This window comes from Glycine soja, chromosome 9 (assembly GCF_004193775.1).
Source record: "Glycine soja cultivar W05 chromosome 9, ASM419377v2, whole genome shotgun sequence".
NCBI classification, from domain to species: Eukaryota; Viridiplantae; Streptophyta; class Magnoliopsida; order Fabales; family Fabaceae; genus Glycine; species Glycine soja.
Window position 1 is genome coordinate 38842695 of NC_041010.1, and position 15422 is coordinate 38858116.

General features: G+C 32.7%; 2 protein-coding genes across 3 annotated transcripts; both read right to left on the reverse strand.

Moving 5' to 3' along the window:
• Positions 1-599: 599 nt before the first annotated feature.
• On the reverse strand, positions 600-3028 carry LOC114367471 (WAT1-related protein At3g18200-like). The gene is made up of 7 exons (XM_028324659.1): positions 2801-3028; positions 2434-2496; positions 2221-2337; positions 1893-2136; positions 1519-1677; positions 1256-1407; positions 600-1137 (listed from the first exon to the last, which is right to left on the reverse strand). The coding sequence occupies exons 1-7, from the start codon at positions 2986-2988 to the stop codon at positions 981-983; spliced, it is 1080 nt and encodes a 359-aa protein (XP_028180460.1). The 5' UTR covers positions 2989-3028; the 3' UTR covers positions 600-980.
• Positions 3029-5470: 2442 nt separating this feature from the next.
• Positions 5471-10452, reverse strand: LOC114425634 (probable protein phosphatase 2C 67). 2 transcript variants are annotated; one of them, XM_028392572.1, is made up of 10 exons: positions 10105-10452; positions 9470-9578; positions 8845-8881; positions 8662-8706; positions 8301-8353; positions 7879-8037; positions 7158-7241; positions 6931-7020; positions 6783-6830; positions 5471-5868 (listed from the first exon to the last, which is right to left on the reverse strand). In XM_028392572.1, exons 1-10 carry the CDS (start codon positions 10344-10346, stop codon positions 5758-5760), a joined length of 978 nt encoding a protein of 325 aa, XP_028248373.1. In that variant the 5' UTR covers positions 10347-10452; the 3' UTR covers positions 5471-5757. The 2 variants fall into 2 exon arrangements, with proteins under 2 accessions (XP_028248373.1, XP_028248374.1); XM_028392573.1 differs by having other exon boundaries at positions 9478-9578; positions 10105-10241.
• Between the last annotated feature and the right edge of the window lie 4970 nt (positions 10453-15422).

The window sequence follows — 15422 nt, forward strand, 5'->3', positions numbered from 1 at the left end:
TAGAAACACACAACCTGTGGAAATTTGTTCTCCCCATTGTGCAAAAGTTTACGTGACTGTTTCGGCATATTATTTTCAAAATTACTACTAAAACAATGAAAGATCTCTATCTGAAAATATTTCAGTTTCTAACTAGTTGCTTATTTCAATGAATAAAATGGGCAAAATAAGATTGTCAACCCGCAGACCCCATTTATATCTTATTAGCAAGAACTAGAACTATTTTTAAAAGTTCATATTTTCTTTTTAAATATAATAAAAATATTGAAGGAATACATAGTTTCATGAGTGCCAAGTCCAACCATTAGATTAGTAATTGTATCATCATCAGTTCTTTCTTGAACCGCAAAGGATCCTGCTTCATACAATCATACCAATTGTCAAATCTTCAGCAGATATATAGTGGCATTACCAGCAAGTTGAAGAATCTCTTTGTGGGATATAGATGTTCATTAAACCTTTAAGGAAAAATTTAGTATTTTTTGTTAACTTCTTATCCTGAGTTAGTTGATATGGAGAACTCTGGTTATTAATAGCTAACCAAGATAAATAAGCATAATTTCTCAAGGTTCTTTTTAATATATCTGAAGACTAGTACCGAAAAGTGAAAACTTGTCAATATCCATAGTATTCATGTATAGTCAATCTAATGTACAGCTCATAGGGTCTTGCTTGTATCATTGACATGACACATATGCTCACATAGCCAACATATTTGACCTAATTGTAAGCAAATGTCAATGAATTAGCTTCTCTGACAAAACAAAAAGCACCGGCAGGCTTTATTCCTCAATCCAACTTAACCTTGAGCACTCTGACTCTAATAACTATATCCAAACACATTAATAATAATAACTTTGGTTATCTTACACACTTGAAATACTGCTAACCAGGACCATATATCAGTGGTTAACTGGTTGTTCAAATACTTAAAACCAGAACTAGATAGTTTGTCTCAGTCAACAGATGGACATGTCATGTCATGGTATGTCTTTTGGAACTGCAACAGTTTCTTTATTCTCTTCTTCTGCCTTAAGCAAGGGGTTTGTTAGTGATGGCTCAGTCACTTTTTTTTCATTGGTTTTGCCCCAAAGGACCAAGTATAGACCAAGCACAATGAGAACTGCACCAATAAGCCTGCAATAAAAATTTAGTAACTCAATTAGGAAATTTCTGTACTTCAGCCAACTTCATTTATAAATGTAAAATTGATAGAGAAAATATTCCACAAATGATTAGCAAATTTGGCGCGTACCCTCCAGGGTATAGCTGATCACCAAGAATTAGGGCTGCCATGACAGCAACTAGAATAGTTTGCACTGGCTGGAAGACAGCAACAAACACAGGACCACCCTTTTGAATACACCATGTTTGGAGAGATATGACAACACCAGATGCTATAATTCCCTGCAATTATCATCATGCAATAGTGAATTGAATTAATTTCCAACACTAGGGACTAGATGTGTCGCGTAAATCAAATTTAATGTTATTTGAGAATTAAGTAGCGAATATTACAGCATATAGAATGATAAAAAGCTCCTCTAGTGATTGTATCTTCCAATTTTCCAAGTCATTTTCTGCAAAGGCTGCTATGATCAAGAATTGGATCAATCCAAAGAAGCATGTAAAAGAGGTGAGGGTTAGTTTTGCTGGATACTTCTTCACCACTGGAGCCTGCACCAAATTTTTACTTTACCATTCACGTCATAAAATTGGTGATATTAAACAAGTAATTTTCACAAACATGTGTCTGGTCAGAAACCCTGCCAATTATACTATAATATATTTGTATGGATACGTTTATGTTAAGTATGAAGCAACATAATGGTTATCTGAATTCTGAAATTTCAGTTTATATAATCTGCTTATGTCATGATTATTGACAAAACCTGAAAAACTATCCAGCCAGCCCATGATAGACAATGTCCAAGCAAGTATATGCAACCCCAAGTCCAATTTTGCACTTTTGTTGACTGATCTACTTCTAAAGTGTCTCCTTGTATTTGGTCCATCTGCAGGTGAAGAAGAGGAGGACCTTTGTAAAGAGTTATTACTGAGGCACCCCCCACACTGGCAATGGTTCCTAGAACTTTTGCCAATCCATGTCTCCTTCTGATGTTGACTTCCTCAAGCCTGGTACAAATCAAATGAACTTATCAAGTCTTAACAAGATTAAATCATAAAATAATAAAGAATGTTACAAGGAGATGAGGTTACCTTAAAGCTAAGGCCAAGACAAAAGTGATCGCAGGAACCGAGTTTTGCAAGGCAGAAGCAAAAGTTGGAGAAGCATAGTATAATCCCAACAAGTAAAACCCTTGGTTTGCAGTGATCCTACATTGCCAATGAAAATTTTGGAAAGAAGAAAATATTAGAACTCATAGGAAGGAAATGTTAGTATGGAAATCAGCAACTTCTATACATTCTTACCCCAGCAATGCAAGTAGGAAGAACTGAGCCAGTAAAGATAAAGTGAGGGGTGGTCTTTGATTCCTGATTATAAAGATATTGACATTGCTCCATGTTAAAATTATGAGTAAATAATATATGCATTGACACTATTAAGGGTTTTCATACTATCAACTAATTAGAAATCACTATGTAAGGTAAGTTCATTAACTTTTACAATAACTACCTCAAAACTCATGCCTAGCATGATTTCTAATTGATCGAGACCATGCATAGAAATTAAACTAAAAATATGTATAGCTTTAAGGAAAACAAATTCAAAGGAAATAACAGAAAGATTTTGTTAGGAAAAGTGAAAAGTGAAAACAAGCTTCATCTGGAAACTCACTTCTCTAACACATAAGCAAATGGGCTCAACAAAAGCACGGCAATCAAATTTCGGTAAACTGGGTAAACGACTTGGCTGACACCAATATTTAGTGCAAGTCTAGACACGATGTGATATCCTGCAAAGCACAACTGCAGGGTAAGCAATGCCACAAGAAGCTTCACTTTCTTTGTCACAACACTAGCCATTCTTGTTTAACTTGTTGGTGAGGGGCTATAAGAGTGAAAGGTGCTTATATAGAGAGAAAAATGTTGAAGAAATATTAAATTATATAGCCCTTGTTATTGTTAACATCAGTAGTTAGTTATGTTGTTTGATGTATCGGAATAGCTGCTACTAAGATATGTAAACGTTTAAAATACACGCTAAGTTATTCATGCACTACAAAATCTTGGATATAATACAATTTAGTTTGCTCTCGTTGACTATGAATTGAATAATTTAGTGAGACAGAGTCAAGGTGCATCACGTTACTCTGGTAGATAGAGAGTAACCAACCTCTATCATTTGAATGAACATGTTGCCTCCATCCCTTTTTCATACTATGTTTATTAGTACGCTGTCCCCAACTCTCTATCTTTTTTAGAGATTAACCATTGCATTTTTTTATGTTAATCTATTCATTTAGTTCATATAGTTGTCCTCATTTTAACTTTTAATTCCCATATAAGAAAATCATGCATTTTAGTCCAGTTTTTTATAGCAGTTTATCACTGCCAAAAAGTTTTATAGTTGTTCTGATGTCAGTGTTAAGGACCAAAACTTAACTTTTATGCATATATAGAGACAAAAACTAACCATTTTCAAGTATAGAGGCTAAAACTTAAAATAAATATAATTTAACCTTTTATTTTATTATTCTCATAAATCTAATCCAACCGGGATTTGATTATTTTTCTTACATAAAATTTGAAGCCACATATCAACCATGATAACGATGATGATTGGCTGCTCCAGACTCAATGATTCTTTTGAATGCTTTTAAATGAGGGGAATAATGAAAATATGAATCAAAGATGCATGTGCTACTGTTTACAACTAGGCATATTTTATGATTAAACTTACCATATTGCACTGAAAATTGGCATAAATTACTACTGAGTTTTTCTTTTGGTCTTCTTTGTTGAGGCAATTTTTTCCATGAATTGATGTTTTTTATTAAGTCTTTATCAGATGTAATGCGGTTTTCTAAAGAATGAAATTATGAATCCTGATACTTATTTTTTATTTCTACGCATAAAAAAAAGAATGAAGCTATGCATTATATTCATCCTAGACAAATAGCTTAGTTAGCCTTGAGATAATTCAGTGTTGTGAGACATGAAAGAAAATGTGTGGGTTCAATCCTTAAGAGGTACTCCAACCCTTTCTTTTTCTTTTTAAGACCTTTCAGTGAGCTTTCTCAGAGTTCTTCAGTGGTTGGTACTCCCTTGAATAAAAAATAATATCTTAATCATTGCATCAACTAGATCATGAGAGGAACATTATTGACTCGATGTACTTATTCATGAACCTAAGGTTGGATTGGTTCATACAAATGTCAAGCAAGAAAAGAAAATGAAAACAAACATGTAATTGGAGAAGTGGGAGAATATTCGGGATTGAGAGGCTACTTGTGGATGATACATTATGTATCAGCTGCACCGCATAGGAGAGAGGCAACAAGATTTGTTTAATAAAAGTATAAAATCACTTATTAATATGCGGTTCGTTGGTAGCAAACCTCATCATTTGTTTTGATTGCATACTTTAATATAGTATTGCGTTATGATTGGCTACATCTATCTCTACCAAAATTTCAATCTTTTACCGAAATTTAATACAAGTGCTTCCACATTTGGATCCTTTAATCAAGGTCTACGGTTTGATCTCCAGTTTGGACATAGAATCATAACTAGAGATATCACTGTACTTCAAAATGAGTTTATCCGATGAAAATAAGATTAGCTAAATGTCAAATAAGAAGTCTTAAATACCTACTGATTAAAAAAATGTCAATCTTTTAAAATCAATTTCACCGTGGATGAGTCTTGTCCTACTCAAATTTAGCCCGTTGTTTTTCATCTTGTTGCATTAATCTACTGCTTGAATAGAAGGCATAGACCATCAGTTTTTACTTTTCAACATTCAAATTGTATCGTGTCTTTCTGCACAACAGTGGTGAAGAGGATTGGTAGGGCCACAAGCACAAGCACTTACATTAAAATTTTATATTCAAATTAGAAACTACTTGCAACAATTACTTGAATGTTCTAAGAATTTCATTTTAATTAGACACTAACTTGAAGAAAAAGAAACAAGTGACTGACATAACTGCTAGTGCTAATCGGAATCAAATTTCAGTTTAGAAAACCATATATGGCCACATGCTGTGTCCAAATCACAGCTTACTCGATTTGTTATTAAATTAAATGTTTGTCCTACTCATTTTTAAAATAAAATAATAATTCGATGGTGATTGGCATATGTTAATTTTGTCTCTATCACGAAAAGTTGAGACTGCATTCTTAACTAGGTTGTTGATCCATCATTAATCACATAAGAACTTGTATTTAAGGACTTTGTTTACTTTTTTCATTTCAAGAGTTTGTTTTAATTTTATTAACCCACAATATATTCAAGTCGAATGAACATGTGGGGTAGCAGAGCTTCAGGTGTAATGGCCTGAAATTTCTCAGAAATTGTCAATATCTCCTTTCGGAGTTCAAATTTAGATGCCTTGTAAAGCAAGTTGATCTTCACTACACTTCAACATGTATTACAAAAAGTTAACAACAACAATCAGTTTTATAAGAGTAAAAGACTAGTTGGTATGCGTTTAGTGCCACCATTTAGTTTGCAGTGAGAAGTAATGCACATATTTTACATTGCTTTTGAAAGCAGAAACTGAAAACAAATCACATCTCTATTGGTACCCCACCTGGTATTACACACACATGGAGATGGTGCCTCAGGGATTAATTGTGCTTGAATACAATGATAATGGCAGAGCAGTTATCTTTACAGCGACGCTCACGAACAGCCTCCCTTACAAGACGACGGCTCACTGTGGCAACAGGTAGCCCCTCCTACAAAGTTTCAATTCAATTTCTCATGTAAGGAAGACAGCATCCTCAGTAAATGAAAAAATAAACATAAGAAAAGAAAAGAAAATCCAGAAAAGAAGGTGAGCCTATTTTGTGTTTCACTAAATAAGAAGTCCATAGGATGTCAATAGTTGTAAACCCTTCATTGAATGGAAATTGGAAAATTATATTAAGATATTATGCCGATTGCAATAGTTCTTGATTCGTACTCCTTTACTTGTGATAATTTTATCGACATTTTTAACAACTTTTTAGCAAGAATAATAATAACTTCAGGTATAAATATTGCAAATTATAAGTGCGGCAGTTGACAAGTCATCAATCAAATCAAGTCCAGTGGTAAAAGTTTAACCAGTCACTACAAGTACCACCTTACATCACCCCTATTGTAGGGACACAGATGTAAATTGCAAAACAAAAACACCTTTTTAGTAACATTAAATTGACTAAAGCAATGCATTTAAATGGAACCAAAAATGCACTAGAATAATTCAACAGAGGTGAAAATGCTGTTAAGAGATTCCCAAATACCAATGATGTTAGTTGCAAGTTAATTACAGTAGAGTATCAATAGTTAGAACAATTAGCTGGTTAGTTGTTGGAAGGAGACATAAGTTTAGCCTTAATATGAGAGATAGAAGGGTGTGGCCTTGGAGTTTTTTAGCTTTGTGAATTATGCAGGTAGCTAGCTCGATTGTAAAAAGGGCTCACACAGTCACACTTTGTAAAAAGGGAAACCCTTGAAAGATTTGTCTCCTTTTTCTGTTCAGATTTCATTCAGCAATAATAGATTCATTCTTTTCCTTTCTACCTCTCATTATTCAATTTTGGTTTTTAACAATTGTATTCTTCTTTGTTCGGGTTGCAAGATAGAAAAAGATGTAACAAGCTCTTACATTCAATAACTTCTGAACAAAATCAACAGCATCACTGGGACCAAATACCTGACACATAACCAAAACGCCATGTTCATCTCAAAACAGTAAAGTAAATTCAAACCAGCAAAAACGAGTAAAGCAATGTTTATGGATACAAGAGACATACCCCCCACAAACCATCACAGCCAAGAATGATGAAATGCTCTGTATTATTAACTTCAAAATTATATATATCTGGGGTTGCAACAACACCCACCTGCAAACAGAATTATTCCTCAAGATTACAAACATTTTTGGGCCCATAAATGCTCTTTTTCAGGTCTAGTTGATGCTATAAAGAAATTATCTTTGGATAACTAACAAAAATAACGAGTAGCCTTGAATCAGGCAAACCTTTTTGAATTGGCGATCTCCAAAAGCCCTAGAAATTTCTAGACGTGCTAGTAATCGTCCATCTGGGCACACAAAACCACCTGCCTGTAAGTAGAAAATATCATGTTAGAAAATGAATCACGTATCTGTGGAGATAAGTTCACTCTCCAATCACTGATTCTAAACTAAAATGAATCACAAAGAATGAATACTTCCACCAATTCTGATAGTTCTTCAAAGCACAATCCCTAACAAGCAATATAAATAAACCGGGGCTATTCAAGATAATTATCAACAGTACATCAAGGTTGGGCTGTTTAATAATTCATTTTAAAGCTAGCCTGAACTTGGCACCTTACTAGTTAAAACTGGTCCTTGTAGGTCCTGAGTAATTTGAGCCATGTTTGGATTAGTTTATTTTGAAGAAATAAATTCACTTTTTTTCATATTGAAAGAGCTTTAGAAAAAAAAGTGATTCTTTTCCCATAAATAATCCCAACCAAACATGCACTCAATCTGTTGGCAACAAAAAACGATGATTCACGCAACAAATCATAATACAGGTGCTCAATCTCAAAATGCTCCATTTTAATGCAGCAGCAAAGCTCTGTAAAAAGAGGTGGTAATGGTAACTTTGATGTATTACAGATGGAAGTCAGGGTCTTATTTGCCAACTGCATGAATTAAGTATTATCAAATAATTCTGGTGATCTAATCAAATCATTATTGAGGAGTTTCATACCTTCTCAATGCGTGCACGCTCCAGTGGGAAGATAGGTTTGTGTTCTCTAGTCAAAACAATGGCCTTCAGCTGTGTCTGGACACCATCTGGGTGGTTTTGGGATCCATCAGTTGACCGAGCTAATACTGCCTTGGCATCTCCTAAATTTGCAACCACAACCTAACAAATACTCATCAAACAGGAAAGGCCAAAACAAGTTACGACTAACTTGAAAAACACTGAAACAAACCAAGAGCTGAATTCATCAAAAGAATACAATATCAATAGGGAACAGCACATTGACTTTCCCAATTTTGTTGCAAGATTGCTCAACAAAATACCCATAATTATACTACCTATGAAGTTTATCTGCAGTTAGCATCAGAAAGCAGCAGTGTAAACTACTAATACGGTAAAAGGAAAATAAATAACAGGAAACTTACTCTTTGTCCCAATACCCAAACACATACAGCTGTAGCACCATCCTGCCATCCCCCTGGAAACAGTAATTAAAAGTCAGCAAGATATAAATAACATCAAAATATCTCTCATAATTATTATTAGTACAGGAATTGAGACTGCAATGCTAAAATCAGAATAAAGAGTGCAAATGACCTTAAGCACATTGTGCGGTACATTGTTGCCAAAGCACAAAAAAAGAAATTAGAAGGACTTGAAACCAGTAAATTTTAAAATGGAAATAAACACTTCATTTATCCACTTATATAAACGAAGTTTACACTAGGTTTAACATTTGTATAACAGCATATCAACAAATTTAAAGCATTGAATTTGAAACTGCACCTTCAGCACTTTCTTGAAGAAGAGACTCATCAGTTTTAAGGAAACCTAAATCAGAATAAAAATATCAAATGAAAACTTATTATGACCAAAAAGAAAAATAGAATAGAAAAATTCCATGAAGATCCAACATAGCAACTTACAAAAATGGGGAAGCAATAGTGAAATTGTAAACTGAATGCTTACCATTCAAAATAGCTCGTCTAGCTTCCTTTGCATCAAACTGAAATATACACAGAAAGGAAAGAAGAGGAGCGAAATTTATAAGATAGTAAGAGAGATAGATGAAAAAAGATCATAAAGAAAATTGTTCACATTTTTAAACAAATATCCCCAGAGAAGGACACAAGAATTAATTTCAAACATTTGATTTTTCAAATGATCAGGTCATCATCTGCTTCATCTGTAAATTGGGCTATTTTTTTCCTTATTAGTTTATTGAGACTCATTGCATCAACTTAATTGTGGGGATCTTTAGACTAATTTGTCTAACAGACAAAATTCAGAACCTACAATATCCTACCCACTTCACACCATTATCTGAGATTGATAACTATGTTCTCAATTCTCCATCATATACATTTATGTCTTATTTCCTGGTGCCTCAACCAACCAAGAGATAACTAAATCTGTGTTCCAAACCATACTACTTCAGTTAAGAATGGCTGCACAGTTGTCCTTAATTGGTTCTTATTATGAACTAACAGGTAAACAGAGAACAACCAAAATCAAGCAATAGATTTTTCAGTTTGCCACAGCCTTAAGAGCCTAATTGATCAAGTATACATGAAATTAGACCAAGTAAACACACCAACTCACGTGGTAATCCTGCTGAAAGAACATTCCGATGCAAATGCTTTTGAGCATATTCTGCAGCTAACCGGCCTCCATGTCCATCATAAATAGCAAAGTGTGCACATCTGAAAACCAAGCAGCCAGAGTTACCAAGAGAATAAGTACATCATAAGTCCAGAACCACACACCTCCACTAAATGAAGAGCGATTCTTGCATGAGGACATGAAAAGCTAAAACGTTAGAAATAACTTCAGCAAGGGCTTTGCTGTCTTCTTCAATTATAATTTTAATGCATCTAGAGTTTTTTTTTTTTATTGTTTGTGCATACATGCTTGCACATTCACGTGTCTTTCACTCATGAATTGCACACTACTAAGATATATTGCAAATCCTGAAATTGCTAAAATTCACTCGGTTACTCAATTGACATAACTTAGTATCTTTTTCAATTTTAAATAAGCCACTAACTTTTGAAGTGACAATGTCAAATCCTAATCCTAAAAACATGAACATTGCAAAAAGTCGTTGACAGTATGATACAATAAATTTGATAAACACATGGCAGCTCACATCAATTTTTTGCTTTTTTTTCAAAAAATAAGAAACTTTAGCAATAATAAAAACTAAATCATTATAAACAAAAAAAGAACCTCAAATTTCCAGGGTAATCTAAACTTGCGTCAAGAAGCATGACGGACGCATCCTCCATGGTGTGCCTGGCGCCCTTATCTTCAGCTGCATCAGCTTCAATGAGGAAAGATGGTTTCTTTACGGCATTACCATCGGTACCCGTTCCACAAGATTCGACCTTTGGTTTCTTGGAAGCAACAGCATTCTCCTTGCTCTCTGAATCAGCAGCTTGGCGCTTCTGGGTCTCTGTGCTTTCGCTCATTTTTCTTCCCTTGTTTTCCAGCCACGACTTGGGGAAGTGCTTCAAACCCTAGAAATCAAGTACTCTCTCTGGTGTATTATTGTTCCACCTTCTCTCCTTTAATTATAAGAAGAAAAAATGGTTTAATTTGAATTTTTAGTTATAAGTTATATATCTGTAATTTTGATTTTTCTTTTTTACAAACCTGAAAGTCCACATCTCAACGATACATCCTATTATACACTTCATCATATATTTTACAAAACTTGTTGGTTTGTACTCTTCTTAGTAGGTAATTATTTTCGAGACAATTAATTATGTATGGCAACACTAGTAATGTTTGACTATTTTTAAGAGTGATGATTGTTCTCACAAATCAATACAAGATTTTAACTTGTTTTATCATTATTTATGCTTTATGATAAACTTTTAAAAGATAACGCATCATGAAATTATTTTAAGTCAAATATATTTAACGGTAAAATTCTTATTAAATCTAGTGAATTAGTATTGGTATGATTACATCCTACTCAATTAACTAGTCTAAGGATCAGAGACAGAAATCAAATGCATGATACAACTCACATGCTTTACTCCAGTAGGAGATCTCATTGATGTGTAATTTTGATTTTTAAGTTTGAGTTTAACAACTCTTCTTTTTACACTTTACAATATTAATCAATAAAAAATCATTGTTGATATGACCATAGTTATGAAACTTAGCCTGGTTTGTGAACCGGTTGAGGTAATGAGTTAGTGGCCCAACTGGTGGGTCAGTAATTGACTCGGTTTGACTTGGTGTATATTAAAAAATTTAAAATTATATATGTATTTATTATATATAAATATATAACTAACATTATTTGATTAAGAAAAGTTCATTCATACTTCAAAATTTAAAATAACAATTGAAGTATTAAAGTTAATAACATAACTTCACAAATAATAATTCAATAACACAATTACACAAGTTCCATGTTTTTTTGGAGCATTTTTTTTTTGTATTTTTTTACGCGAAACGAGTTTTAAAAATTAGTCCAGATAGCCAGGTTTATCCCAAACCGCTCGAGTCATCTTAGCCCAAAAGCATGGTCGATCCAATAACCAAAATGGTCTGGTTATGTCACCAAGTCCCGATTGAACCCGTTTGACCCGGTTGATCAGACCAGGTTTTTAAACTATGGATATGACTTTTATAGTTACTGTAATAATATAATCATATATTGCAGTTTCTAGATTTTACTTAAATGTCAATACAAAATTGATTTACATTTTACAAGGTTGATATATAACCTATTTTCTCATATTAATATATATTTTAAGAGAGTTTAACTCAATTGATTGAGTAAGGTGTATGAGTATTGTAAACTCTCTGATACTAATATATAGGTTATTTGCACTTTTTTAAAGTTGGGCAGTGTAAAATTCATAATTTGATGGCAAAATTTATTAATATGTGAATGATGAGTGGCAAAAGATGCATTTAAGCCTAATATATAATATGCAAGAACAAAGACTTTAGTCTTTTTGAAAAATAGGCGGGGCTAGATTTTTCACACAATCATGGGATATGAAAGAAATGATGATTCCGAAACCAAACAATATAGTTATTTTATTTTCTTTAATAGAAACCATACCTTGAATAAACTCATTAGACTCATTCACAATTTTCCCTTGTTGATTTGTAATACTTTGACATATTAGAAAATGTCAAGTGCGACATAGATGTTGAACTAGTATAAATCCTAATGCATTCTCTTTTATCCCTAAACTTCTTAGGACTATGTATGTTGTGTTTTAAGCTGTCATATTTCGTTCATGCATCAATCACGATGGTTATAGGTTGAGTTATATTTTGGCGCACCATTAATAGGGGACATTTGTTTAGGTAACGAATTTGATAGACATATACAACATTCCTTGTTAGAGAAATGTTAAAGTCCCCGAAACGCATAAGCCAATTAATCGTCCGTCCCACTCAAAGTTTGACAAGTGTCAACTGATTTCATTATAAAATATTCATTTAATTTAATCTAATATAAAAAACTCTTTTCAAACTTCCCTTTTTTTTTCTCTCACCAACACACCTACCCGGAGTCCACCGAAAAAAACTTGCTTTCCATGCCATCTCTTCTTAAACTCACTATCCAAGGACACTCTCTCACCATCAAATTGTATAGGGGTTATGTTTTGGGACACGAATCTCAACCACAAAAGTTGATTTTCATGCAATAACAAATTAAGGTTGTGTTGTTGCTAAGACAACACATGACTGAGACTAGAAGCCCCATAAACACCACATCATCACTCCCATTCATCTTCTGTCTTTGCTCCGTCTTCTTCGATCTCTAAGTTGTTCTCCGCATGCATGCCTTCTTGTTCCGTACCGGCAACAACTTCAATGCCTTAGAGCCCATCATGTTCCACCGCTAGAGCATCATAAAGCCCTCGTGGACGTGGGTCTTAAGGGGTGTGTGGCCATGTGTGAGCAGAGGTACTTTTGAAAACAAATGAAAACTTAAACTATCAAATTAAATAAATATTTTAAAGTAAAAATAATTGACAGGTGTCAACTTTTAACAGGTTGGAGGATTATCCCACCTCTATGTTTCGGGCTCTATAGCATTTCTCTCCTTTTGTTACTATATTTGTTTTTTGTGTCACTAGATTTTCCTTAAATTACAATGATCCTTTGCATTATTATCATCGTAATGATCCATGCCATTGTGCTATTAATTTGTTCTTCTAATAGATGGAATGAAATTTGACATCCATCCTTGGGAATGATATAATAATAAAAGTAATTTTTAACTGGTTATCACTTTACTTCCTTTTAAGAGACTTTTTTTTATCGAATCGAAAATAAATACTAAAAGATTTATAACAATTTGTATTCACTCAATTAAGTTCAATTTCTTCTGTGCCAGGAGTTTTGTTGGCAACAAAGTGTGTTGAAAACACCTTGCCCTAACTCGAAACTAGTGTTTTTAATGACATAAGAATTTGGTAATAGAGAAATACTATTCAATCATAAAAAAATTTCAAAAATGTTAGTTTATGAATAAGTGAGAATAAAATTTTCTCAAAAAAACTTTATCGTAATATTATTATCAAGAAAGTTAAATAATAACCAAATAAATATTATATTTTTTTTCTTAAAATTCTTATTCCTAAAAATCTCATTTAAAAAAAAAAAACTAAGGTCCGTTCAAAGTGACTTTGAGTTACCTTTTTTCAGTTTCGAAATGCTATTTTTAACCCAAAATTTGTTCAGGTAAATGTATTGTGAGTTTATGTTTTACTAATTTTTAAAACACTTTTTACCATATTTACAAAATAATAAAAATAGGTTTTAGAATTTGGGAGGTGAATTTTAAACAGAAAGAAAAAAAATTGTGGTCTCTCTCTGGCGTTTTCGACCTAGTTCTCCACTAGTACTCTTGCGTGTTGCCATTTTGCCGCGTTGCCCATGACTTCCTCTCTCTTTTACTTGTGGGTCTTTCCTTTTATTATGTTTTCACCCAATGTTGTGTATGTACCACTTAGATGTTGTCGCCTCCCACTTATTTGTTTTAGCCTGAACATAGGTAGGTTTGTGTAAATATGAGTGTGCTACATTGGGTTTAGGGTACTTCTTTGGAAAACCAACGTACTCTCTATTTCAATGAATTGGTACTCTATGGTTTTTCTTTTCTACTATGGACCTTCTATAGCTTTTGGATTGTCTTGACATTAGCCTATTTTTCTGTTAATAATAATTGGTAGAATAAGTTACCATCTTGATGTTTTTATTGATGGTGGGCATGAAGAGAAAAGTTTTAGTAAGAATTGTTATTGGCAATATCTATCCTCAGCTGTCATTCTTTTTTTTATTGTTATTTTTAGTTAAAATGATTTGAGTTAAATCTGACCTTATGGTTTGGGTGGATATTTGAAATGTGAGAAATGCATTTTTAGTCAAAGAATCAACGTACCTTTCATCTTTCTCACCTTGGTCTTCTCTAATGCACTGAATTCATATATTTGATCTATAATTTGGTTGTGCATGTGTCCTTAAAATGAATTAGAGATTATAAACGAAGAATTTTTCGAAAGGGGAGGGGATAAGAGCTTTCTAAACAATTTCATTCAAATGAAGATTTAAAATTCTTATTTTTTATCATATCATTTTCAGAAAGATGACATCCTAAAGTGAAATTGGGAATAAAAAGAAATAGGTAAGAGGAGTATGTGGAAGAAAGGTGAGAAAGTATCAGGTTTTATGGACTATTAAACTGGTACTAGCTGCAGAGAAAAGAAGCAAGCAACTCTAAAAATATGGTTGAAGTTGGACCCTTTTTTTTTCTTCACTTTATTTTTTTTTTCCTGCATCAATCCTTTTTAGCATTAACTATAGTGTTCAATGTTAGGAAGGGTTTGCATTTGGGTTCTCTGTTAGGTCATATATAACTGTTCTTATATGATTCTTCTTATTTATAGATTCAAGTTCAGGTTACCTTTTATTTCGTTTGAATGAAACTGAAGTTGGAAACATGGGTATGTCTGTTGTCACTTCGTTTTTCTGGACTATATAGATGACCGAATAACAATATAGTTTTTACTTTGCAGGCTCGATACTATTTTGGCTTTACCTCATTTTATCTACTTTAGCTTGCTACCAAAATATGCCAAAGAAAATTAAGGTTGAAATAGAAATAAAAAAATTAAATGAAAACAATATGACATAACAACAAAGATCTATTAGTTCAATGATTATGAAATGCAGTTAATATAATATTGTAATTATATTATACTTAATTATTATTATTATCACTTTTTGATATATTATCCTATGTACTTTTCTACTTTACATGTGTAATTTTTTACTAAATAGCATTTATTATTAGTGTTATTTTTGTGTCATTAATTTTTTTAGTCTTAACAAAAAATATTGTTGTACAATTTTTATTTTTCAAAACTTTTTAATTATTATTATTATGTTTAATTAATTTTAATATACTTTTTATATTACATTATTTCATAATGCGATAAAATAGAATAATGGACTTATTTTATTTATTTTTAACTTATAACGGCTTCTTAAAGTTTGAAACTAAA

Excerpts from the sequence above, each read along its gene's own strand:
- LOC114425634 (XM_028392572.1), bottom strand. The coding sequence starts at position 10,346 with ATGAGCGAAAGCACAGAGACCCAGAAGCGCCAAGCTGCTGATTCAGAG. Across the intron at positions 8,038-8,300 it reads TTTGGGTATTGGGACAAAGA|GTTGTGGTTGCAAATTTAGG; the intron begins GTAAGTTTCCTG and ends AGTATTTGTTAG. Across the intron at positions 6,831-6,930 it reads GCTGTGATGGTTTGTGGGGG|GTATTTGGTCCCAGTGATGC; the intron begins GTATGTCTCTTG and ends GTTATGTGTCAG.
- LOC114367471 (XM_028324659.1), bottom strand. The coding sequence starts at position 2,988 with ATGGCTAGTGTTGTGACAAAGAAAGTGAAGCTTCTTGTGGCATTGCTT. Across the intron at positions 1,408-1,518 it reads TTTTTATCATTCTATATGCT|GGAATTATAGCATCTGGTGT; the intron begins GTAATATTCGCT and ends TGATAATTGCAG. Across the intron at positions 1,138-1,255 it reads GATCAGCTATACCCTGGAGG|GCTTATTGGTGCAGTTCTCA; the intron begins GTACGCGCCAAA and ends TTTTTATTGCAG.